The following is a 27913-nucleotide window of genomic DNA, read 5'->3' as shown; positions in this document are numbered from 1 at the left end:
AATGCAACTCCAACTGACAGCTGGGAAACAGCGAATCAGCGATCAGTTGAATTTTCTTCGACTTAAATTTTTTAGTCACAAGGTACCGAGCATGGAACAAATGAGCGTTGAGTCCACCATGTTGTCATGAAAGAGTCTTCTCAGGCAACGATATTGCCAGCACCAGAAATTAGCGGGGTGTTAATGGTACAACTGCACACGTGGTCCTACATGAGGGAGTTTCACATGGAAACACTCTACAAACATGCAAATAGACAACTGGCAAAAACAGAAGTAGGCTTGGCAGCTTTTACTTCACAACTGAGTTTGTTGACACCCATTGAGCCACACACCTCCGAAGATGATTGGGGGACAGAATGGGCCAGAAATATTCATCAAGGTCAACCGCCAGTTTAAGTTGCATCCAGTACACCTACTATGCTACTGGGAGGCTGAGGGCGAGCCATATCATAAGGACAATTAAGGAAGCTACTTGAGATGGATAATACTGAGCCTTGGCTACGGAATTCAGCAGATTACAACAAAACAGAATACAGTTAACTCTCTACAAAATTCACATGCACAATAATAATAAATTTGTTATGGAGATTATTTATGTTTTAAACCAGCTCCATAAAAAAACGAACTTAAATGAAAGAAAAGGAATTAAATCATTGTGGATTACTGGATACCATTGTAGTAATGCTACACCAAGGTCTTCGTCACTGTTGGTAAGTACTGGAACACTGTTATACTCATCTGAGCTGCTATAAATGCCTTTATCCCTGGGGATAATGACACAATTGACCACTTACTGTTCTGCAACTCCCTCTTTTATCCATGATTCAACAATGATCTTTGTGTGTGTTCCACAGCAGAACACAACCTTTGTGCTGTCACATCGCCTATACTGCCAATTTCAAAATTTTAGTTGCGGTAAATAGGGCATCATGATTTACTGTGCCACCAGCCCTTTGACCTGTGCCCAGATTAGCTTCATGGCAGATGGGAGATGAACCACGATATGTCCTGCTTCCTGAGCAACAGTTCAGCTTTCCACATGCTATGTTATAGCCTTAGAGCTAAGAGATTACCTCTGCCTTCCTGGATGACACTGTGCGGTGTTTGTCAATGTGTGTCGAATGGTTAGGTGCACTGTCAAGGGTTGGCTAGGAGGGATATATTGCAATATTTTTTTCTTCTATAATTCGCAGCATTCATTTCTTCCTGGTAGTCGCCACTGTTCTTGGACTGAAATGACCATAAAGTTATGCATTGAACCAGCAATGATACCCATTCCCAGATGTTTCTTCAGAGATGACTAAGTAGTGTCATCAGTCCATATGTGTACAATGTCATTAGTGTTCAACCAGGTTTCATCTGCAACATTAATGATTTTATGAAGAAAATGACAATGCCACATATCTTGTTGCTCCAATAATATTCTTCTCCCATTAAATTTTATGCACCTATAAAGAACAGACCAACTTTTCCTAAGTTGAGATTTCACTCCAATAACGATATTTATATACATGTGCACAGATGGCATTAAGGTTAAGCATGTCCAGTTTCATTACAGGTTTCACTCTTTCCCGATGATTTCCTGCAATTTATTTTCCTGCTTGCCAGTCTTCGTCAACTTCTGTTTCAATCTGGGACATGGTGTACTTCTTAATCCAGGTGACATCTGCTCTTCTTTTAACAACCTGCGTAACTGGTAATAAGTAAGGCCCATTGATGCCACATTTCCTTTCAACATACTCTTCCACATTGCAAATAATTTCTTTTCCCTGTCTACCAATTGTTATGTTGCTTCTTGGAGACACTGTAAATTGTCTTTCGTCAGCCTATTGTAACTAAACCCTCTTCTAATTGGTTTACAACAGAAAACACTACGCACACATTCACACGTACAAAATTAGACTGAAAATTCATCCAAAATATACAAGCACAGTTCACTCAGTAAAAATATTCCACATATTGACTTGGTTCATTCAAATATGAACAGAAGACGTCAGTCTCAACAGGATTATCCTGTTAGAAACACTAACCCTACATGTGTTCCTGAAGTTATTTTTAGGTTCTCGTATACAATACAGCTTGAAAAAAATGTATAATTAAAAAAGAGCTTAGTTTGCATTCATAGCAAATTCTAAGTAGATTTTACCAACAAAACTACCAGTAAGGAACAGAGTTCAAAATATTCTCCGAAGGTGTACAAGTTTAGGGCTGTCATGAACATGTCAACTTTACAGGTGGTACATGAAACCATTTTCTTCATCCTTTTGTGTACCGTGGAAAAAAGTTATCCATCACACTGAAGTCAGACTGTGTATCCCCCAGTCGGAATATCCCATGTTGAATTCCTCAGTGAAGAAATGCAGCAACAGGATGGATCCAATACCAGCAGAAAGAACGGCTCCACTTTAGAAATACAAATATATGTGCTCTTACCACACAATGAGGAGGTTAAAAGCTCCAAACACCCTCGCCCCGTTTTAATCTGTATCCTGCAATCAGTGGCGTAGCAAATACCGCGAAGCCCTGGGCGAGATTAGAATCCGAGGCCCCATCAATTTTTAAATTTGAAATCTCAATGTGAATCGATACAAAATCTTCAGGGATATGTCTGCAAATTATCATATTTAAATAATAATAAATGACTGAAGAAAATGATATTTAATAATTTCACTCACCCTAAAAATGTCTTACTTCGTTTTCCGGGAGCTGAATATGAAGATGTAGGAAGGAAGTAAGAATTGCTTATGTTATCCATTGCTTTCTTGAGTTGCAAACAACCCAAGCATTTAAATGCCTCACACTTGCCTCATGGCAGTTGGGGGTGCTTTATTGTTAACATATTAAAATCGAGAGTGCAAGGTCGAGAGAAAGAAGAAAAGACAAGACAAATTGCTTTTTATTCGAGAAAATAATAAATGGGTAAAAATGTCCACGCAAGTTATAGTGAAATTTTGCGTAAATGTTTTACATGAGAAATATGACAATAATTTTTACTTTTTCTGGGCCCCCTTAGGCTTAGAGTCCACCTGCCTGTATTTTATGCCCCTGATTTGATGTATTATAACGTCTAGCTAGAAGATAAGCCAGATAAAAACAATGTTATAATTCTATTTCTTACAAAAATTAGGTCTCTTCCATCTTTTTCCCCACACATTTTTTGAATCAACTCCATGAGATGCGAGGCCCATTCAGACGCGAGGCTCCAGGCTGTCAAACACTTTTCCCACCCCTTGCTACGCCACTGCCTCCAATAACCCAAAAGCAATAGTGAACATGTTGATCACAATGAAAAAGAAAAAGCAACTACCAGTGTTAGTATTTCATGATTAGAAATGTACTAATAAACATATCTGAACAAATTTATTAAATTTTTAGTAGTGTATCTCAAAGAAATTAATGTATCTGTAGCATGTTTTTATATTTTTATAATGTACAATGTGCCTCTAAGTTTTTAAAAATATTGAGGATGGCAAATTTATTAAATTTTTAGTACTGTATCTGAACAACCAAAAGAAAATTCGAGTTAATTCAAAAAGTAGAGTGTAAGATGTAAAAATGACATCAGATTCTATTCCACTTCGTTACCCTGTTATCAGTTTTGGACTTGTATACACATACATCCAGAAAATTCAAAACATTATTTTTCTTATGGCAGAGTTTGACAAATTTCCATACAGAATGTAAACTTCATTTTTCCCTCTAACTTTCAAACAATTTTCTTACCATAATGGCTAAAAGTTGCAATAAAATATGAGAATTACTATGAATTTTAGACTATCAACAAACTGAAGAGAGGGAAGTGAATTTTGTCCATTTAATTGTTCATCTGTTGCATTGGATATGAGGTCAACCACATTAAAACAGTATCCCCCACCAATGAGATTCTGGTACCATCTCTGTAAAGAATTATATTGATGGAAAGGCAAATCAAAACCAATTAAATACACAGAAACGCGATGTCAATAAAAATAACACTTACAGTGCTGAAAAAGTTGAGACACTGGTATATTTTATACACTTTAGGTGTGTAATTTTAAATGTAAGAACGAAATCACTCATATGTGTAAAAGTAAATATAACAACACTGTGACACATATTAACAGAACTAACTATCACCACATTGTATTCACCTGCTGGGAATATGAAAGTCAAAAATGCTAGCAAATAGAGAAACCAGCACAGATTTGAAGCAAACTAAGGTTAACGGTATTATGTAACTGCACAATACAAAACAGGATAAATACACAAGTATTTTACAATCTATAATAGTTATAATGCATCCTATGCACAAGCAACACTACCAATATAGTTATAAAAATCAACAACATTAAAACAACTTAGCACCTACTCACTATAATTGTCAGCCAAGCTTCAATCCATGTATCAACTTATAAAAACCTAAAAATTAACAGAATCTTCAATATTCTTCAGTTTACAATGTTTTGTACATACCATCAGTAGATTAATATAATATTTCACAAACAACACAAGGGTTCTCAGTGATTATATTATTAATATATCATAGTTATTTGCTTTCATTTCTTTTCTGAATGCCTTGAACTCGGTCTCGGAAACTCTCCATCTGGCAACTGCAAGTTTCTCCAAATTGTGGCAATTTCGCAATAACTTGCGAGCAGTTTTTAGTGTCAGCGGTACCTGAAAAAGAAATTGCAAAATAAATAATTATAGTACTAAGATGAATTGTAAGGTGGCGTTTAAATGGGTACAATAGAACCTCAAGTTAATGTTCTTCGGGAAAACTAAGGTGAAAAATGTAATTGTGGGAAAATTAAAAATCCGAGAAAATTTTACATTTTGCTCTATCTGAAGTCCTGCCCCATGGCTGTATGGTCTAAGACATCAGGCTTTGGACTCTGGCTATGGGATGCATACTGGTTCAAGTCTCCTGGGGAGGTATAACAACTTTTCTCCTGAGATTTTGGTCAGTGTGTGGGACCGGTGGCCACCCATCGTGAGGAAATTGGGGAGCTACGATTGAGTAGCGTAACCCGGTCATGTAAACCTACAACAACAACTGGGGATTCGTAGTGCTGACCTCAAGCCACCCCATAATTGTTGGATGACCAGCCACTTCTGCTGAGGCAGGTGGGCATGAAACAGGCCCTGGTCCTCACGGGCTACTGCACCATGGATTATTGTTCTAGTGGAAACATGAAGATTAAATGTACAATGGAGAAAAATGTGAAATCCAGTATATTAAAATAGGGATTCCACTGTATATAATATGTCACAGACTAACAACTGTAATTCAATAAAGAAGTTCCTCAAGTGGTTGAGAGTAGTGAGCGGTTGATTCATGATTATTCGACCAAAGTTCTGGGTTTTAGGAACAGCCTACATACACATGGGTGTTCCCATGGGCATCCAAATGGGAGGACACACCACTGCTTGTAAATAAATGTCAGCCTAAAATCGTACATTCTGCCCCAAGAGACAGAAGAGTGAGTGATGTAAAACAAGAAACATCCAACAATGAGAAAGGAGACCGAAAGTATAGCAGAGTCGAGGAGGCAAATTTAGTCTACTTTCATTGCATGGAGGGGGAAGAAGGAAGTAGCACACGTGAGGTCCACAAACATACCCTAACTTTTTGTTTTCACTTTATCCTCATTCCAACAGCAGGCCACCTTATAAACAATAAAATATAGATTACAGGATTGGGCACAATGAATGGTAAGATGTAAACAGAGCAACATATTGTAAGTAATAGAAGAATATATGTATGAAAACACAGAACAAAAATACGTTAGAGCATTCAAATTGGTCTACTTACGTAAGTGAGTATGTATTCTTACGTGGACGACGTTTCGGAAGCTTTACTGCTTCCTTCCTCAGGTTGTCGTTTTCAGCTCGGAATATCAAGCCATGTCAGAGAAGTGTTATGTAAGGATACTGGGTAAAAGGTTCGGGTTAAAAACGCTTCATAGTGCTTGACCTATACAGAATTAAAACCACATTGCTAAAAACCCCTTAAAACTCACAATAAAACATGTAAAACTACCGCTGCGGTAAACTGGAGTGGCCGTTGAGAGCCTAAACTCCCTGTCAAGGTGAAGCGAGCGGGCAGATGGCACCGCGCAGCGGAGTGGTACTTCCCCTCCCACGATAAATCCCTCCCCTCTCTTTTTCTTCCCCTCGTCACCAATCCAAGGAAAATTCCCGTTCCACCTCGGCTGCTTTCCTTACTTCCGATGTGACCTGGAAGCCCATCGGGGCCCTTTTATTATTCAAATTGTCCCACTTTTTAAAAAAGCTAATCCATACGTCATCTAAATTGCCCTCGTCCCGGTTCAGTTTATTTCTGTGTCCCGCGCATATCAATGCCGTTTCGTACACGTTCCTATCCAATTTACTGTTACTTTTTTTGACAACCTCTCTTTTTATTATTCTATGCCCACTGTTTATTATATGCTCTGCAAGCCCCGTTTTCGGATCGCTTTCTTTGATGTTCTTATCATGTTCGCCCCATCTAATACGCATGTTCCGGCCGGTTTGTCCAATATATTCCATCCCGCAATTGCATTCAATTCTATACACCCCTTTTTGTTCATCAGGGTTATCTCGGATTTTTATCCCCCTCTTATAATCCGTGAAATGCTTTTCAATATTTCTAGGTGCTCTCGTCCCGCATTTCACACCATACTTTTTCACTGTTTTTTCAATTTTCTCAGTGAGCCCTTTACAGTACGGTATCCCAACATAGTTAACTTTACTATCCAATCCTCCCTCCTCTTTTTCCTCCTTTTCTAATCTGCTATCAGAATCGGGGTTCCCCTTTGAAATATTCTTCCTTGCTCTCCTAGCTAACACGTTCATTTCATATTCGGAAAATCCATTCTTCATTCCTACCTCTATTATCCACGATATTTCTTTTTCTTTTTCTACGGCATTATTGCATAACCTCTCAGCCCTTATGAAAAAGTTTAAATAAACATTCGATTTGACCCTACTTGAATGTTCCGATGCCTTATTAATATAAAGACTGCCTGCCAGGGGTTTGTGAAACACCCCTGTCTTTATCCCCTTATCAGTTTTAGTAATACTTAGGTCCAGGTAGTTGATATTACCTTCCACCAAATTCTCCCTAGTGAAGCTTATTCTGTCCTCTTGTTTTCCTAACTCCACAAAAAGGGTGTTAAGATCTTTTTCTTTTCCAACTACAAGGATATCGTCCACATACCTACAGTAATATTTTATGTCTACTCCCACCCTTTCCATAACAGCTTTTTCTAAGTAATGCAAGAAAATGTTTGCCGCAAAACCCGATATCGGGTTGCCCATCGCTAACCCTTCTTTCTGTCGAAAAATCTTATCGTTTACGCGGAAATAATTGTACCCGGTTACAAGAAAAAACCACCTGACATATTCCCATGCTACCAATATATCCACGCCATGGTCTAGTAGCCATCTTTGAAGGCAGTCACCGGCTTTCTCTCTCGGTACACTAGGGTACAAATTTGTTACATCAAAACTGCTAATTTGGTCATCCCTCCCGATTTCTAAATTTTCAATTGACTTTTTTACCTCAAAGGAGTTTTTTAACGCTATACTGGGTGTTAACATTAATCTTCTTCATTCTTTTAATTAATTCCTTTGCCAACCCATAACCTGGGTGTTCATAGGTGGGGATTATTGGCCTAAGTGGGATCAGTGCCTTGTGCGTTTTTGGAATGCCGAATGCTGTGGGGATATTCCCCTCCTTCACTTCTTTAATGAGCTTCTTCTTTTCCCCGCTGCCTAAGGTTATGCTGGTTTCTATCCCACGCCTAATCTCATTTCTAATTTTACTAATTGGGTTCCCATTAACCATTTCGAAATCATTATTTAGAAAGCATTCTTCTAACTTACTTTGATATACGCCTTTTTCTATTACTACCATCTTATTTTCTTTGTCAGATCGAATGAGATACACATTATTATCTTTGGCCCATTTTTTCACAGTGTTTAAGTCATCCCTAATTCTCCGGTCATTTTTCTCTTTTTGTGTTCTATTCCCACCCCTGGAAACACACCCTCTCTTAATTTGACTCAACATGTATTCATCGATAATCTCACTTACACCCTGCCTGACTTTGGACTTATCTTCTTTCTCGTCTAACTTCCCGATAATTTTCTCCGTGGCGATAACAACCTCCTCTTTCACAAACCGTTCGTTCTTTACAGTATAGCGTTAAAAACTCCTTTGAGGTAAAAAAGTCAATTGAAAATTTAGAAATCGGGAGGGATGACCAAATTAGCAGTTTTGATGTAACAAATTTGTACCCTAGTGTACCGAGAGAGAAAGCCGGTGACTGCCTTCAAAGATGGCTACTAGACCATGGCGTGGATATATTGGTAGCATGGGAATATGTCAGGTGGTTTTTTCTTGTAACCGGGTACAATTATTTCCGCGTAAACGATAAGATTTTTCGACAGAAAGAAGGGTTAGCGATGGGCAACCCGATATCGGGTTTTGCGGCAAACATTTTCTTGCATTACTTAGAAAAAGCTGTTATGGAAAGGGTGGGAGTAGACATAAAATATTACTGTAGGTATGTGGACGATATCCTTGTAGTTGGAAAAGAAAAAGATCTTAACACCCTTTTTGTGGAGTTAGGAAAACAAGAGGACAGAATAAGCTTCACTAGGGAGAATTTGGTGGAAGGTAATATCAACTACCTGGACCTAAGTGTTACTAAAACTGATAAGGGGATAAAGACAGGGGTGTTTCACAAACCCCTGGCAGGCAGTCTTTATATTAATAAGGCATCGGAACATTCAAGTAGGGTCAAATCGAATGTTTATTTAAACTTTTTCATAAGGGCTGAGAGGTTATGCAATAATGCCGTAGAAAAAGAAAAAGAAATATCGTGGATAATAGAGGTAGGAATGAAGAATGGATTTTCCGAATATGAAATGAACGTGTTAGCTAGGAGAGCAAGGAAGAATATTTCAAAGGGGAACCCCGATTCTGATAGCAGATTAGAAAAGGAGGAAAAAGAGGAGGGAGGATTGGATAGTAAAGTTAACTATGTTGGGATACCGTACTGTAAAGGGCTCACTGAGAAAATTGAAAAAACAGTGAAAAAGTATGGTGTGAAATGCGGGACGAGAGCACCTAGAAATATTGAAAAGCATTTCACGGATTATAAGAGGGGGATAAAAATCCGAGATAACCCTGATGAACAAAAAGGGGTGTATAGAATTGAATGCAATTGCGGGATGGAATATATTGGACAAACCGGCCGGAGCATGCGTATTAGATGGGGCGAACATGATAAGAACATCAAAGAAAGCGATCCGAAAACGGGGCTTGCAGAGCATATAATAAACAGTGGGCATAGAATAATAAAAAGAGAGGTTGTCAAAAAAAGTAACAGTAAATTGGATAGGAACGTGTACGAAACGGCATTGATATGCGCGGGACACAGAAATAAACTGAACCGGGACGAGGGCAATTTAGATGACGTATGGATTAGCTTTTTTAAAAAGTGGGACAATTTGAATAATAAAAGGGCCCCGATGGGCTTCCATGTCACATCGGAAGTAAGGAAAGCAGCCGAGGTGGAACGGGAATTTTCCTTGGATTGGTGACGAGGGGAAGAAAAAGAGAGGGGAGGGATTTATCGTGGGAGGGGAAGTACCACTCCGCTGCGCGGTGCCATCTGCCCGCTCGCTTCACCTTGACAGGGAGTTTAGGCTCTCAACGGCCACTCCAGTTTACCGCAGCGGTAGTTTTACATGTTTTATTGTGAGTTTTAAGGGGTTTTTAGCAATGTGGTTTTAATTCTGTATAGGTCAAGCACTATGAAGCGTTTTTAACCCGAACCTTTTACCCAGTATCCTTACATAACACTTCTCTGACATGGCTTGATATTCCGAGCTGAAAACGACAACCTGAGGAAGGAAGCAGTAAAGCTTCCGAAACGTCGTCCACGTAAGAATACATACTCACTTACGTAAGTAGACCAATTTGAATGCTCTAACGTATTTTTGTTTATAGATAGTGAGTAACACGCACGTAACCAATATGTTATTATGAAAACACAGGTAAAGATATGCCATTTTGTGAACATGTGACAGTGTGGTGTGGCACTGCTTTGTCTGGCAATATTCCTTGGAGGGCCAGAAAGGCCATGCTATTGCAGATAACAGCAACTCCTATGTGAACATGGTGAAGGTCTTTCTCCTTCCAGAGCTGTCCAACCACAGGATACCCCAGATATGGTTCAAACAACCACTCTAAATGTTTACAACCAGGAACGCTCACTTCTACATCACTGTAGCCACAACAGGGCAAAATCGAACTGTGCTTCATCACCAAGTCTGAATAAGATATATTCACTAGACAGCCTTCAAAACTAGCTGATCTTAAGGACCGTATATGAGAGGCCATGCAAGAAATCCCCTTGGACATACAAGCCTTATTTCGGTACTTGGAGGAATGCATTCAATGTGATGATGATCTAATCACCTACCTGGCATTATGTTCAAGGCAAAGTGATTGTAGTGGTGACAAAATGGCATATCTTTACCCATGTTTTCATGAAATTGATTCTATTACTTACAACATACTGTCCTGTTTATACAGGGTAAGTCAAAATGATGGACCCGATTTCAGACATTTATTCTGTGAAATATAATAAACAAATGTTATTGTCAGACATGTGCTAAGAAAGGTAAACTGTCAAAGTTTTTTCAAACAAATCACAAGTGTTGTATGTGAGCACCTTGCGTAACACGGCACACATCAAGCCGATAGTCTATCTTCTGCCAAACCTTGTGTAGCATGTTGCGGTCAATATCAGCAATGGCTGCTGTGATGCGGGCACGCAGGTCATCCAATGTTGTTGGAAGTGGTGGTACGTAAACATGATCCTTGACAAAACCACACATGAAGAAATCACATGGAGTCAAGTCGGGGGAATGAGGTGGCCAATGAAGGAGAGGTCGATCCTCCATGGTAATGCGCAGGGGCACCATCCAATTGGAGAATGAAATCTGCGCTATCCTCTGCAAGCTGTGGAAGGAGCCATAGTTGCAGCATATCAAGGAAAACAAGTCCTGTCACAGTACGTTCATGGAAGAAAAAGGGCCCATAAATCTTTTCATGGGAAATGGCACAAAAGGCATTCACTTTGGGAGAATCGCGTTCGTGTTTCACAAATTCATGGGGGTTAGCAGTTCCCCAAATCCTTACGTTGTGTCTATTCACTTTCCCTGAAAGGTGAAAAGTTGCTTCATCACTGTAAATTAACCTCTCAGAGAACCCACCCGTTTCCAATAATGCGAGCAAATCAGCACAGAAGGATGCACGCAAAGCATAATCAGTGTCTTTTAAGGCTTGAACTAGTTGCAAGCGGTAGGGTTTCATTTGTAAACGTTTCCGCAGAACCCGCCAGACAGTTTTCTGTGGAAGTTAAAGTTCTCTTGCTGCCCGGTAGGTGGACTTCTGTGGACTCCGCACGAAACATGTGCGCACTCGTTCCACTGTCTCTTCCCCAGTCGACGGACGGCCAGTCGATTTTCTTTTACAGATGCAGCCCGAATCTCTGAAATGTTCATACCACTTACGAATGGCCTTCCCCGTAGGTGGTTCTCTCCGATATTTGGTATGGAAATGCCGTTGCACACTAATCACAGACTTGTTCACATGATAATTAAGCACACAGAAAGATCTCTGTTCTCCAGTCAACGCCATTTTCCTGCTCGCTGCTGACTCCTAGCGGTAGAAAGTGGAAACACTGCTTGGAAACTAAACTTTGAAAGTTAACCTTTCGAAGCACATGTCTCACAATAACATATGTTTATTAGATTTCACAGAATAAATTTCTGTAATCGGGTCCATCATTTTGACTTACCTTTTATTCTACTGTTCACTGTGTCCAACCCTCTATATATAGTTCATTTTGCATGCAGTATGATATTACAATGTTATGCACAAAGAAAAAAAACTTGTATGTGTGCATTAATTGTTTTTCTGGTGAAATGATTACAAGAATCCTTATGTTGCTTGTTCATGATACTTTAAACACTGTTTAAATGCACTGTATATTGTGTGTAACTTTTGAAAATGGTGTACATATATGGCTTCAAAATGTTAAAAAATAAAGATATAAATAAGAGAACGAAATGTGATCAAACCTATATTTCACGGTTTATATGGTAACCCAATGCAAACTAATCCAAGTTCACTTAACTTAGCCATTTCTCAAATTCGGAATTATGGACACATGTCCTCTAATAAGGGAATGCATGCAAAATGAACATAACATACAGGGTTGGACACAGTGAACAGTAGAATATAAACAGGGCAGTATGTTGTAAGTAATAGAAGAATTTCATGAAAACATGGGTCAAGATATGCCATTTTGTCACCACAGACTACAATCACTTTGCCTTGAACATAGGTGATCAGATCATCATCACATTGAATGCATTCCTCCAAGTACCAAAATAAAGATTTTTACTTTTTACCATGATACAAACTAAAGAGTCAAATCAGAAATCTATTACAGAAACTTACCCTAGGGTTTCCTTGAATGCAGACCTTTTCAATGTTGGACAAAGGGTTGAGCATTAACAAATGGGAGAAAAAAGAATCTGTAAGAAACGATGCAGCAGCATTTAGGGATATATCTCTGAGTCTTGCACTCCCGGCAACAAAATATGTAAAAAGTGTCCCCGTGATACCAAAATCCCCCCATACGGAAATATTCAGAAATTCAAGCTTCTGAAAATAGTGTCCCCTGTTCACCAAATTCTCGTTATCATCTATCTCTGTTCCCATCATCTGAAGTTCTTTCAACTTTGGACAATGTCTTCCAATAGCATCAAGGTGAACATATTCCATCAGTTCAAAGCTCAGAGTGAGGGATGTCAGATTTTGGCCAACGATTTGTAAATAGGTAGGAAATTGTTGACCTACTGAACCAGAAAATTCAATAGCAAAACTTTGAATGTTCTTTAAAGGCAAAAGATGCAACAGAAGAGCGTCCGTCATGTAAACATGAACAGAATTAATGTCAGGACACATTTCAGACACCTGCTTCATCAGATCCTCAGTTGGAGTAAAGATATTGTACGTTTGGTCAAAATTCGTTATGTGGTATTGTTTCTGAGCAAAGGAGTCATTGCGAATCAACTGCGAAAACACCTCTGCACACTGATCGTAACGCAAGTACCGTAATCGCGGCAAATTGTTTATCACTGTCGAAACACCTTCGACCGTTGTACCCCACAACTTTTGAAGTCCCAACCACTCTAAACGTTTACAACCGGGAACGTTCACTTCTACATCACTGTAGCCACCACAAAGCAAAATCAAACCGTGGTTCGTCACCAAGTCTGAATAAGATATATTGAGTTCTGTTAACCGTGGACAGTTTTTGGCCAAAGTGAACAAAATATCATCAGTACACCGGCTACAGAGTGTCAAGTGTGTCAAGTATGACATATGTTGGAGTTTCACTGGTAAGACATCCTCACACTGTTGTGTCACTTTTCGCAACAATCTTGCACCAAAAAACATCTGTCCTAGGTCCACGAGCCTCAAAGATGGTTGCAACAAACATCTCAATGCGGCAACTAAACCTTTGAAGTTTCTATCTGACACCAGCTTCTCAATAATTCTAGCAATGACATCTACGAGAACTTTTTCGAGTACTGGCCCTGGAAGAGCATAAACATACTGTTTCACTGCCTCGTTGAGTTCTGCCTGTCTATGTTTCCTGTTGATCATGCTATTCTCTTCATTATGAGATTCTAATATTTCCAACCGTGTACAGGATACCTGCAAGATTTTGGATACTTGCTCGAGTCCTAACTTTTCGAGTGTATTTGGCTGCTTCAGTTTGGGCATCCTGCCTGAAAAATAAACATAAACATCAGTAAATTTGTGTTTGCGAGATTTAATATAAAAATTCAATACAGCGTGTCTGCACAAAAATTACCAATAGGAAAGACTCATCAGTCATAACATAATATCCCCAATTTCCTCTTTTAGTTCAGAGGCGCTCATATTGTCCTGATTTAGTTTCCAAGAGCTACTTCATGAAACCATACAAGTCAATACCAAAATTTGGGAAGGAAGTTGTACCATATTTGGGGTAAAAGTTACTTTCTTGTCCATTGTGACTGCATGGATGAGAGGGGTACATCACTGCCATACATTCATTTAGGGCAGCGTTTCCAAATTCTTGAATTGCATGGCACTTTTATGGAGAGAAATTTGTTACAGAGCACCAAAAGTACATGTTTCAGTTGTTAGTCCATACTTTATCATATGAAGAACACAAATTATTTTTTCAAATTCTAAATAGGTTAAATTTTTGATCTGAACTCAATCTTTCTCCTTCCCTCCAGCACCTGGAAACAACAGTGCCATGTGAGGACGTTGTGAGCAAGGAAGACGTCACCTCCCAATCTTCTTCAAAAAATATGAGAATCTCATGTCCCCCAGGATATAAAAAACATTGCTTACAAAACTTCTGCATGCATCTCACTGTAATCACACATTGAAAACTGTTCTTGCCTGCTAGTGTAAAAACCTAAAGCAATTTCCAAGGAATTTCCTAAAATAGTTACTTTTATTAAAGTTTGTGTCCACTTTATCCTCACAGGCTAATCAGTACTGGACTTACAGTGTAATGTGCTTCCACTGGGGATTGAACCTTGGACTCTTTGATTACAAGGCAAGTGTTAACCCTATACTAATGAGAAGGCCTGGTATTTATCATTCATGGTAATAGAAAGAAATAATGATAAGTTTGGAAAAACTAAAGAAGTGTTAGGTAACAAAAATATTGCTTCCTTTCTTCATAATGTAAGAACTATACGCACAGCTATGAAAACAGGCAGCTGGCAGACCTCTCCAGGACACTTTTGTGTCATCCCTGACCTTTCGAGCAAATACTGTCAGTTTGTATCACATGGAATACAAAGACCACATTCTCTTAAACCTCCGAACACACAGGGTTGTGCTCCGACGTGACATAGCACAAATTTCCGCCACCTGCCTAATTTCATGGCCATGCGTATAAGTAAATGCGTTTCTTACTGTTACACTTTAGAAAGGGCCAGGGGCATAGAGTGCTTTCTCTCCCTGTCCCTTCATCCCCCTAACCGCTGCAAATATGCAGCACTTAGTGAAAATATCATTAAGAACAGTATAATGTGTATGTAAGCAATTTGAATGCTAATACCCCTGCCACGACAAGAAGTTAAATTGTGCCCCAAACATGCACCATCCTGTCTTCCTACTTCTGTTAACTATATGCATGTATCTTATAATTATTCAGAATGACATGAATCTCTTAAGTGAACTGGAACATTAGCGATTTTGGTTGTGGGGCAGCCACTATGCCACTGGAAAGGATAGACAGTAAACAATGCCAGTCCTCCACAGGGACTGGAATTTATGCGGCAAATAGAAGATTTGACTTGACATGCTATAGTGCCATATTTCTTCTGCTACATGTGTTCAAGTAAACGAAAAGCAGTGACACTAAAAAAAATACAAGGGTAAATTGCACAATTTAACACACAAAAAGAAGGAATGCCATGCGTGAAAAATGAAGGTGCATATGGCAGCAGGAACCATTGATGACCTTGGCACTTGTTGTAGCAGTTGTTATTGTGCCTGTGCATAAACTCCCTAGTGCAACAGGCCTCGAGGGGCCAGGCCCTGCCTGCCGTGTTATCATTATCCACACACTGTCCTTGTTTACTGGCTTTCAAGACTGGAATATACTACGTGGGTCGTTCAATATATAAGTTTCCATATGCTCTAATTTTTTTTATTTTTAAGATATATTAGAAAACTATACATACATGTGTAGGAGGATCCTTCCTCAATTCTCCACATAATCCCCATAGAGATTCAGGCATTTGTCCCACCGTTGGACCAATTTGTCCATACCCTTTGCAAGAAAATCAGGGCTCTGGCTATTGAACACTATTCTCACATTCCGCTTCACTTCTTCATCTGTTTTGAAATGGTAACCTTGCAATTCAGACTTTAACACAGGAAAAAGATGGAAATCACTCTGCGCTAAATCAGAGCTGTATGGAGGGTGGGACAGCCGTTCCCACCCCAATTCTTCAATTTTGTGTTGTGTTTGCACTGCTGAGTGGGGGGCGAGCGTTATCGTCAAGAAGAATGACACCAGCTGACAGGAGACCTGGTCGCTTATGTCGAATTGCATTTTTCAGTTTATTCAATGTTTGACAATAACGGTCAGCATTATTTGTTCTTCCTCGCTCCAAAAAGTCCATCAGCAGAACACCCTTAGCATCCATGCTTCTGAACTCCTTATGATGCGAGCCCGTGTTTTCCGAACAAGCATTTACTTTTCGCCCTTGAGCGCATGCGCCTTCACGTCTGATCACGAATCGATTGTTGTTCCTTGTAGACGAAGAATGGCGCTTTTCAACCATGTGCTTCTTTTTAATGGCATTGCTTTACACAATATTTTATGGCACAGGGAAACTTATATATTGAACGTCCCTAGTACTATTGCTCCCTAAGTGTCTTTGCAAGACAGAACTTACACCGAAATTTTAATTCCCACTGGGGTACCAAAGCAAAGACTGACAGAAAAAGATTTCATTGAAGAAGATAATTTGGGTAATAGAGAGTAAGGTCTTTATTATATACCTTTTGTGCTGAATTAAGAATGTCATCACATTTCCAAGTCTTTTGCATTCATACACATAACGCTTTACTATTTCATAAATAAAAACGCTTCAAGCCACATGATTGTGTCATGCTATTATGCATAAATGTAATATTTATGGTGGTAATACTGCAGTGCATAATCAGAGCTCCCACGTAAATTCTAACTGCATTTTCCCTGAGTTTTCCAGAATCAGCACATTTTTTCCAGAGTACATCTGTTTTATCAGTATTACTGATCTGATATATTTATAAACAATCTGTAATTTAGTGCAATATTCTGCCATATTGTTATTTATTTTATAAGTAACATGTAACGTTATGGTTTTGCAAAGTAAATGTCTAAATAGGTGGTTACTTTTCAAATGCAAAACCCACAACAAGCACCCAGTTATGTACATTAATTAAGGAGGTGAATGAACCATTCATCGAACATTCAAGGAGCACTTGCAATTTTATATCAGATCAGTAGGCTTATTAGTAATTTTTTTGTAATACTTTATTAGTATCAGCCAATAACAAAACAAATTAAAGAATAAAATGATATCCTTATGCAATTAATTAAGGAGTTTTTTTGGGGGGAATTTTCACACTTTCTTTACAGCACACAAAATAAATTTCAAATACACAAATTTTGGGAGGTGGCTCATCATGTGGTGTTCAAAGTCATTGCTAATTGACCTACAGAAGTGATAGGGGCAGTTACGAAATCCATGTGGCTGTTTAGCAGTCTGTAAGATAGGGAAGTCAACTGAAAATTTCAAGTGTCTCTAGAAGCTTCATATCTCCCAAGTGATTCAAGTATTGTACTGTCCAGCATTTCAGTGACACTGCAAAAGTTAAAGACGGGCCCAGCCAAGGACAGCCACGTACTATAAGGACTGTGCAACTGAAAAAATCAGGGTACGGAAGCATCAGTGATGCTCAAAATGTCCATGCCTCATATGTTACAAAGTGACCTAGGATTGAAAGCTTACAAACAACATACAGACCACTTTCTAGCCTCAGAAAGCAATAAAGGCAAACTGCCTACTAGATCATTAAGCATAAATTGGCACAGAAGAATTATCATGGAGGCAGCTTTCAACTTGCAGAATGACAGGTTGTATGCCACAGAAGTTAGTAGGGGCCATATTCTGCTTCAATCATGGTGTGGTGGGAAATGGGACATTATGATAGCATTACTGAGCTCCTTTCTGCAAGAAAGGGGTAAAAACATCAGCCCGAGTATATCAGGAGACAGTCCTGGAGACAATGATCATGTGCACCAGCTCATATGGCTGAAACAACCCAGTAGTGACTTGAGACAAATGTGTTCAACTTTATTTCCCATACAGATGGATCATCTGACAGTGCAGGCCTCAGCTCTCTGGACTAGAAATTGTGGTCTGTACTTCAAGACATGATTGGCAAGAAGATATAATGCAGTATTGTCACTTTGAACCACTATCTTGTGAAGGCAGTGGAAGATTTCCTCCTCGATACAGGCGTAATGCAATTGATGAGTGGCCACAGCAACTCAGGTCCTATGTGCAGGTCAAAGGTGGTCATTTTGTGCTTTGTGTACACAATAGATCCACGTAACACATACCCATCGGATATAATATCTTAAAAGTATATTCTGTTATTTCATTCAGAGCTTTGAAATATTATATGGTAAGACTGGGTGTTTATATGTAGAATACTTTCGGCAAACAGAAGATTATACATAGTGTCTACCAAAATAACACATTAAAAATTCTTGACTTTTTTCTTTATTCTTAACATTTATTTAATCCCCCCCCCTTTAGGTATACTTGGGAATTTAAAAATATTTATTGGTAAGACTCTACTTTACGTCCTTTTCCTAAGGAATTCAACAATGTAAATCCCAAAGTGAGGAAAAATTACCTGGAGGAGGAAATCGATAAAAACCGATGTTATCCGGAAATGCGTAATTGAACGTACTGAGGAAATTTTTCGATGATGAAGCACATATTTAGGGGTGAAATGAGTGCTAATGGAACCTAACCTAACCTTGTAGGCATACCTCGGCCCTGTGAATGGTTCGTGGGGCTATCATGAATGGTTTGTGGGGCTACCCGTGCATGGTTTTTGGAGCTATCATGAATGGTTTGTGGGGCTACCCGTGCATGGTTTTTGGAGCTAACATGAATAGTTTGTGGGGCTAACGTGGATGGTTTGTGGGGCTATCGTGAACAGAAAGTGTAAAAAGGAAAAGGTACTTACTCGAAGAGTAAGCACGGTTTTGAACGATGCACTAAATTATTACTGGGGATAAACGTATTTTACACTATCTACAAGTTTTTGGAACCTGTTCTTCATGCACCATACACATGCACAACGCACCGTGAACGCAAAGAAGCAATCACCACGCAGAACACAAACGAGCAAAGCACATGCATTCACAACGCAGACACAAAGACGAGCCTGCAGTGTTGTTAACTCCCATCGGTTACCACCAAAAGGCAATAAGGACGTAAAGTAGAGTGTAGCCTATATATTTTTATTCAATAAAAACTCCTGGCCCAAGATCTGTTATGATGAAAACTGAAGCTGTACTACTTTAAGAAGAGATTTGGACTTACTTTAATTATTAATGCAAGTAAAAAATATTCTTAAGAAATAAAGTGAACAAATCTCAACTACAACTCAATTCAATTTTAGATTTCCAAATATTCAATTTTATCGAATCACTGCACAGGTATATAATAATGAAAGTTCACTATACTGCAGGGGCGATTCCTCCATGTAGGAAGTGAGGAATGTCTTACAGTTCATTCTTACTTATTCACAGTTCTCTACTTTTTAGGAGTTTAATGCGTATTATAAAAGTATGAGCGCAATGTACTTACAATTGCTTAGGTTAGCTACTGTCAAGAGTTGACAGGTCTCGCTCGCTCCATTATCAGTCGAAAGGTTACGAAGATCGGCGAGTATCGAGGAACCAGCAAGACTTTCCTCAATCAGTGATGGCAACCCCAACAAAATGTTACTAAATCAAGTACAATTTCATCTTCGTTGGCACTTAGCACAGTTTCTAGCATAATCTGCAAACTCCAATCTCGGATTCAAAGGAATATGTTTTCAGGAAATAAAAATAAAATTATGTCGCAAACAAACGGGTGTATGCCGATCCAGCAGAAAGCATTTTTACAACCATGCTAGATCCATCCTCTGTCTCTTCTTCATCCTGCCCGATTTAGTTCATCAGGAGATTTTATGGTAGGAAACCTGTAGAAAGTTGGGGGTAAACAATTTTCTCAAATCTTTTAAAGTTCGATGTTGAACCCATGTCATTTGTTGCAACATTTTAAACAATTTTGGGCGGAAATTTACGCTATTACATAACTGTTAAAAATAAATAACGCAAGTTCAAAACTCAAGAAAAGCAAATGCAGAATTACAATTATCCGATAAAAAAAAAAAGTAATTAATAATAAATCCTACCACAATTTAGCAAAATTTCGAAGTTTAAGCAACACTTTTTATTATCGTTAATCCACACGACAGGGAGTGGGAAGAAAATATAAATTCTTGCAAAATCTGAAATATCGTCAATGTTATTTTCGTTGATTTTTATAGGTTCACATTTAAATATTTCGTAGTTCAAAGTGAGGAGCAAGGGCCCCTTGCCACACCTTGAGCATGGGCCTGCAGCTAACATTCTAAATGCAACAAATCGCCACTGCTATACTGTCAACAATTGCAAAGGTTCTTGATCTCAAGCATAATTTCTTGACTTTCTTGACCTATCCATTGAGTCCTACAGATGAGCTTCATTGGGACTCAATGATAATTAGATGATTTTCCCCGAGTTTTTACTTTTCTTCAAATTCCCTGAGAGTTCCAGGTTTTTCCATGTGCGTGATAATGACCTCATGAAATTCTCGGGCCAAATGAAAGGGAACTTATCTCATTAGAGACTCACTCACTACTCTTAAGTGTACGATCCTCCATGGCAGTATAATCACATTCCCAACCGTGTAATGATTTTTACAAGTATTGTAAGCACATGCAAGATTAATAACAATGATAAGCACGCCTAACCTACTCAACGTACGCACGAGATGAAGAAATCTATACATAATCAGAAAACCTGCTGCGTGATTGTAGACGGGTCTCGGGTTCAATTCGTGTAGAAAACGTGGGTAAATCTCTCGTATCGGACAAACAGATTTCTTCAAATTTACAGGAGAAATTACTTACCGAATGCAGTTTCTTTATACTTCTGGAAGTTCGGGGAAGTGTTTTCTCGCATCATTCATTGAAATGGGCAAACTATGGAAGCATTCCAGCAACGGCTTGATGAGTTGCTAGACAACCATGGATCGGTGCAAGAAGATGCTGACCTCCGCAAGTCACTCCTGAACCTCAGAGAGGAGTTTGTGCAATTTAAGAGATCGACGAGCGACTCCATGACAGAGCTGCGGCGAGACCTAGAGAGCATGAACAAGCAGATACGTACGAACACCATTGAAATAGATGACCTAGCGCAGTACTCTAGGAGGAACTGCATTTTGCTGCATGGGGTCCCCGAAACCACCAACGAAGACATGGACAGCATCGTGCTCCAGACTTTACAAAATAAGCTTCAGTTGCAGCACATCAAGCTCGAGCACGTTGACCGGTGCCACAGGCTTGGCCCTCCGAAAAGATCGTCTGCGGAAGTTTTGAGATCGGGAAAACGCCCCATCATAGTGAAATTTGTCAGCTACCGCTCCAGGAACGAGGTGTGGAAGTCAAAGAAGATGCTAAAGAACTCGTCCCTATTAATTACAGAGTCGCTAACTCCCTACCGACAGAGGGTTTTGCGGGTGGCAAAGGATCGCGTAGGGACACGCAATGCCTGGAGCCAAGACGGGCGCATTTTCGTATCTCACGGAGGTCGTCGCTACCTTATATCTTCCACCGAGGATCTTGACGTTCTCCCTTGAGATGGGGTGCAACGCGAACTGAGTGTGAAGTGTAATGAAGAGCATATGTGACTTTTGTCGTTATGATACGCTGTGTATGAATAATTGTGTGTGTGATGTGTTCAAATCATGTGTGTTTAGTGTGAGTTTTTTGTCCGGGTTCTTGTTTATGTTATCGTTTTCTAATGTGCGTGTGTGCGTGTGTGTGTTATTCCCTGATGCTTTCCTCCATGCTATTCTGCTTGACAGGGTAAGTAATAATTCTAAATTTAATTTTGGTATGCTAATGTTTCTTCTCCCATCTTGTTTCTGTTCGTTAAACCTCAATTCTAAAAATGGCTAATCTGGCAACAACGCATCTCGGTGACAGTGGACGAAATTCTGAAGAGGGTCGTCGCTCTGCTAATTGCCCTGGCACTCCGCCCCCCGCGGTCAGCACAGCCGAAATTCTCGGAAATGAACTGAAGACTTGTCCGAACTCACTGTTGGTGTCACACGTGAATGCACAGAGCATCGAAGCGCACCTCGATAGCTTCAAAGCTATTTTCTCCCCCCTGAATCTCCACTGCATTCTTGTATCAGAGACTTGGCTTAATCCCCTCACACCCTCTAGCATGGTCTCCTTGCCAGGCTACAACGTCTTCCGAAACGACAGGTTGGGGAAACGAGGTGGCGGGGTGATGGCACTGATAAGGGAAGATATTACTGCGGTGGTTGTGGCTAAATCTGACGGTAACTACGCACGAATGACAGAATATATTTTCCTGGAACTTACCATCAACAAACAGAAGCTACTGCTAGCTGTTGCGTACCGTCCACCTGGAACGTGCTTTGTAAATTGTGAAGAGGAACTGGCTAAACTCATTCCCATGTACTCGCATGTATTATTACTGGGCGATCTGAACTTTCATTTAGAAACTGACAAACCTGAAGTAAATAAATTCCGCGCTGCTATCTCTTCTTACAATCTAAATATTTTGAAGCTCGATCCTACCTTCCACACGGCTACCTCGCATTCTTGTCTAGACGTAATCTTAACAGGAGACTGCTCTCGAATCACCAAACATGGACAAACGAGCGCCTGCGGTCTCTCGTTCCACGATCTTATTTACGTTGCTTACTCGCTCAATGTTCCGAAATCCAAGCCAAACATAATTGAATACCGCGATTTAAAGAAAATTAACCCCGCTTCACTAAACGAACATGCTACAAGAACCCCATGGAATTCAATAAACAGCTTCACTAATATTAACGATAAGCTTAATGAATTAAATAGTCTAATCTTACACCTTTTCGACAAACATGCTCCAGTAAAGAAAAAACGCGTCACGCGGCCTGCTTCCCCCTGGATGACCGACAGCATTCTCGCACTTATGGCGGAGCGCGATTCGGCTCACCGCAGGTTTAAATCTGACAAGCGCCTCAAATCTCCAAATACTTTAAATAGTTTTAATAACTACCGCGTGTTGAGAAATCAATGTAATCAGGCCGTGCGCAACGCAAAGAGGAGGCTTTCTTACGAATTATTAAATATGCAAGGCAACCCCCGAATGTTGTGGAATAACTTAAGAAATCTAGGGCTAGGAGAGAAACGTAACATAGATCCTACTCGTGTTTCGTCCCTTGATGAATTAAATACACATTTCTCTCTCTCTAATTCAATGAATAACGATGCTAAAAATGTTACTATTAGAGCTATAGCAAACCACAAAACAGAAATGATAGAGTTTAATTTTAACCCAGTCTATGAGTTCCAAGTTGCAACTGCAATCGGTCGGATCAAATCTGGTTCTGAAGGAGCCGACAACCTCCCATTGCGACTAATAAAGCTGATTTTACCTCATGTATTGCCATACATCACCGACATTTTTAATCTTTCTCTGCGCTCTGGTATTTTTCCAGATAAGTGGAAAATAGCACACGTTCTTCCTCTCGCCAAGACTGACCCCGCCACTTCCGTTGACAACTTCCGACCTATCAGTATTCTTCCCGCGCTATCCAAAGCATTAGAATACATTGCTCACGACCAAATCAGCCGACATACAAATGAAGTTCTGGCTCCGTTTCAGTCGGGATTTAGACCTAATCACGGCACTAGCACTGCCATGACTCACATAACCGATGACGTCAGACAAGCGATGGACTGCAGACAGGCGACAGTTTTAGTTTTATTGGACTACACGAAAGCTTTCCAGTCACTCGACCATGATATTCTCATTTCCAAGCTAAAATCATTTTTTAATTTCACCACCTCTGCAACGGACTGGGTCAAATCCTACTTAACTGGACGTAAACAAAGGGTGGTTTATGATGGCAAGTGCTCGGCGCTATCTGAGATCACTTGTGGCGTTCCGCAAGGAAGTGTACTCGGCCCTTTATTATTTTCTTTATACATTAATGACCTGCCAAATATCTTGAAACACTGCCGTTATCACCTGTATGCCGATGACCTCCAGTTGTACTATTCTGCACCCCCAGTAATGTTAAACGATGGTATTTCCAAGGTTAATGAAGATATAGAGAGGATTGTTAACTGGTCGCTAGACAATGGCATGTATATTAACCCTAATAAAACACAAGCAATTTTGATTGCTTCCGATAAACTGAAACGTTACGTAGATCTTAACATTCTGCCTTCCATTCTTGTAGATTCGACTCACATTCCATTTAACCAAACTGTTAAAGATTTGGGAATTGTATTAGACGGAAATTTATCATGGTCACATCACACAAGTTCGGCGTGTAGAAAAGCTTTCGCATCTCTGTATTCTATAAGACGTATGGGCAAGTTCCTCCCCACCTCTATCAAGGCCAAACTATGTCAGTCCCTAGTTTTATGCCATTTAGATTATTGTGACGTAGCGTATTCCGGCTTAACAGGTGAGTCAGCTAGACGTCTGCAGAGTGTTCAAAATGCCTGCGTACGATACATTTTTAATTTAAAATATTGGGATCACCTATCACCTTATTTTCTCAAATTGGGGTGGCTACGTATGCAAGAAAGACGAACGCTGCACACTCTGATTTTACTTTACAAAGTTCTCAACTTCAAGTCACCTTCCTATCTCCTCTCTCGCTTCCAATTTCTTCACGAATTTCACGATCGCGACACCAGATCACGCAGCTCCTCAGTTCTCTCTATCCCCGTCCACAGATCAAACTTCTTCTCCAACTCTTTCTCCGTATCGGCTGTAAGACTATGGAATCAGTTGCCAGAAAGCACTGGAGCAGTAAGCTCCGTCGGTTCCTTTAGCAGACGTGTTCGCCACTCTCTTCAGAGTAGTCGTTAGATCTTCTCCTGTCAAGCAGACTAAAAAGCATGTGCAAGTGAACGAATTCTTAAAATACCTTGCAGTTACTTAAATACAATTTTAAATTTTGCATTCTTTCATTCCATATTTAGTTTTTTGTGTATTATATATTTTGTATTTTGTGTGTTATATTCAGGGCTTTAAGACTTGTGTGTATGAGTATAATGTGTGTGTGTGGACCTATGTGAAATGACGTAGTGTACTTTGTGTATAATATAATAATGTATAATTTTAAATGTATGGTTGAGTGGAAGAAAAGGCTTTGTATGGCCTTAACTCCGCCATTTAAAACAAGGCATTAATAAATAAATAAATAAATAAATTTTGCCGGTAAATCATATATTTTTCGATATAAATGTGTGACCGATGCACGGAAGCTCTTGCATCCATTTACTTCCAGGTGGATGTAGCCTGTGTGTGATGACATAATCCCGGTCAGTGTTTCCAAACACCTGTTTTTGTAACTGAAGAAGGTACGTTTCCGCAAATGGTTTGTGGGGCTATGTGTCAATGGTTCATGGGGCTATGTGTCAATGGTTTGTGGGGCTACGTAGGTATTTTTGGGTGCAGCGGGGTGGAAACACAGCATGCCGAGTACGGTAGTGAAACTGTGACTGCCATTTTGCATTTTACCGAAGGCAAAAAGAAACCAAGAAAACTTACTCGATATGTCACAAATAGAGCTTATTTCCGTGAAATAAGCGAAATGCCACCTTCAGCAATGTTTCTCAATGCAGAATACGTAAGTACGAATATTCAAATTAAATGAACTAGCAAATTTCAGCCGTTTGTCCGAAACGAGAAAGGTAAGAGTCTAGTTTATGTCCTTTTCCTAAGGAATACGTGTCATATATCGTTGGAAAGGTTATTTTATAAGGAATTCAACAAAGTAAATTCCAAGGCGAGGAAAAATTCCCTGGAGGAGAAAATCGAGAAAATCCGATGTTGTCCGGATATGCGTGATTGAATGTACGAAGGACATTTTTCGATGATGAAGCACATATTTAGGGGTGAAATGAGTGCTAATGGAACCTAACCTAACAGGCCTAACCTAACCTCGTAGGCATACCTCGTTCCCGTGAATGGTTAGTGACAGAAAACTTACTTACCCTACGGATGCCGGAGCACCGGCTGTCTGCTAGCACGGTTTTGTAAATGGGCAAGAAGGACGTAAACTAGACTCTAGCCACGAGAAATTTACCGGGTAAAAATTTACTATCCTTCGAACACCCCTATTTTTTTCGTTTCGTCAATTTTTGACATTCGTACTTACGTATGTGCCTCGCGGAACATTCCTCAAGGTGTATTGACGTTGTTTTGATCAAAGTAAGAGCAATTTTTCACATAACGAGTACTTCTTTCTCCTAGCCTTTCCACTTGCCTCCCACACAATATGGCGCAGACACCTTCGTAAATAATGATTCGTCGGGATGATGCATCAGCCTTATCTTTTATCGATTTTCAAATTTTAATTATGTATCTCAACCTAACTGAACTAACCTATCCACGCGCCAATGGTTCGTGGGGCTAGCACCAATGGTTCGCAATTATTTCCAATTTCTAGATCGTGATACTAACACGACACCAAATTTTAACTATCGATCTCAACCTAACTGAACTAACCTATCCACGTGCCAATGGTTCGTGGGGCTAGCGCCAATGGTTCACAATTATTTCCGATTTCTAGATCGTGATACTAACACACCAAATTTTAACTATCGATCTCAACCTAACTGAACTAACCTATCCACGCGCCAATGGTTTGTGGGGCTAGTACCAATGGTTCGTGGGGCTAGCGTCAATGGTTCGTGGGGCTAGTGCCAATGGTTCGTGGGGCTAGCGTCAATGGTTCGTGGGGCTAGCATCAATGGTTTGTGGGGCTAGCACCAATGGTTCGTGGGGCTGGCGTCAATGGTTTGTGTGGCTAGTGCCAATGGTTCGTGGGGTTAGCACCAATGGTTCGTGGGGCTAGCATCAATGGTTCACAATTATTTCCAATTTCTAGATCCTGATACTAACATGACACCAAATTTTAACTATGTTTCCTAACCTAACTGAACTAACCTAACCACGCGGCAATGGTTCGTGCAGCTTGCGGCACGCCACCCTTCTAACTCTTGTTGCAAACGCAGACAGTTCGAAACACTGGATACCCAATGAACATGAACAAAACACAATCACGAGTGATGCATGAAGAAGAAGACGACGTGCGATGGTGTACGAAGGTGTACGCGCCAAACGCTATTCTCCGTCGGAGAATTAATTTTCAACGAACAACATGAATTTCAGCTATGAAACATTCCCACATCACACAAAACACCTTCCCGATGTTCGACAATGCTACAGGAACTTATTACAGTAAGTAGTTTATTCTGTAAAAATAAATAAATGTGTCCGAAGGATAGTAAACTAGTTCCATTTACCGAAAACGCGTGTATCATGACAATATTGGAATTACACAATCCGCATCTTTGTCGCCAATCATATACGGAAGTTGGGCCCAAAGCAATTATTTGAGGAGCAAAAGTACGGTACTGATAGATTAGCAACTAGGATCAGAATAAAAATCAATAGGTCTAACGATCACAAAATCCAATTTAAGTTGTAGTTATGAATACGCATGTTTTTTAAAAAAAAGTTACAAAATGAAATGGTGGATGAATTTCCCAACCCGATACAAATCTATACAAAATATTAGCACACAAATATAAAAACTCACCAAAATATAATAATCTGAGACTGTTGGAGTAGTAAGTAACTTGCTGCTCAAATGTTTGGAAGGTTCCAAAATCTAAACACACGCATCGTTCACACAACTAAACAATAACAATCTCAAAATACAACATACGAATATTGTTTCCCGTAAAATTGGACTTAAATTGGGTCCACAATTACGTTTCTTCCACAGCTAATGTCCACTTTATACAGAGATAGGTTATTCAGATAGGATTTAATGCTTCAAAAACTTTATACAAGGGGATAAAACTTTTGTAAAAGATTGAGAATTCATT

General features: G+C 39.7%; 1 protein-coding gene across 1 annotated transcript; it reads right to left on the bottom strand.

The window, feature by feature from the left end:
• Nucleotides 1-97: 97 nt before the first annotated feature.
• LOC145977924 (uncharacterized) lies at nt 98-27913 on the bottom strand. Its single transcript, XM_083110244.1, has 3 exons — nt 27622-27913; nt 12527-13866; nt 98-4656 (listed from the first exon to the last, which is right to left on the bottom strand). Exons 2-3 carry the CDS (start codon nt 13859-13861, stop codon nt 4504-4506), a joined length of 1488 nt encoding a protein of 495 aa, XP_082966370.1. The 5' UTR covers nt 13862-13866; nt 27622-27913; the 3' UTR covers nt 98-4503.

Source organism: Lepisma saccharinum, chromosome 24 (assembly GCF_977018435.1).
Source record: "Lepisma saccharinum chromosome 24, izLepSacc3.1, whole genome shotgun sequence".
Lineage (NCBI taxonomy): Eukaryota > Metazoa > Arthropoda > Insecta > Zygentoma > Lepismatidae > Lepisma > Lepisma saccharinum.
This window is presented reverse-complemented; position numbering and strand designations above follow the sequence as displayed.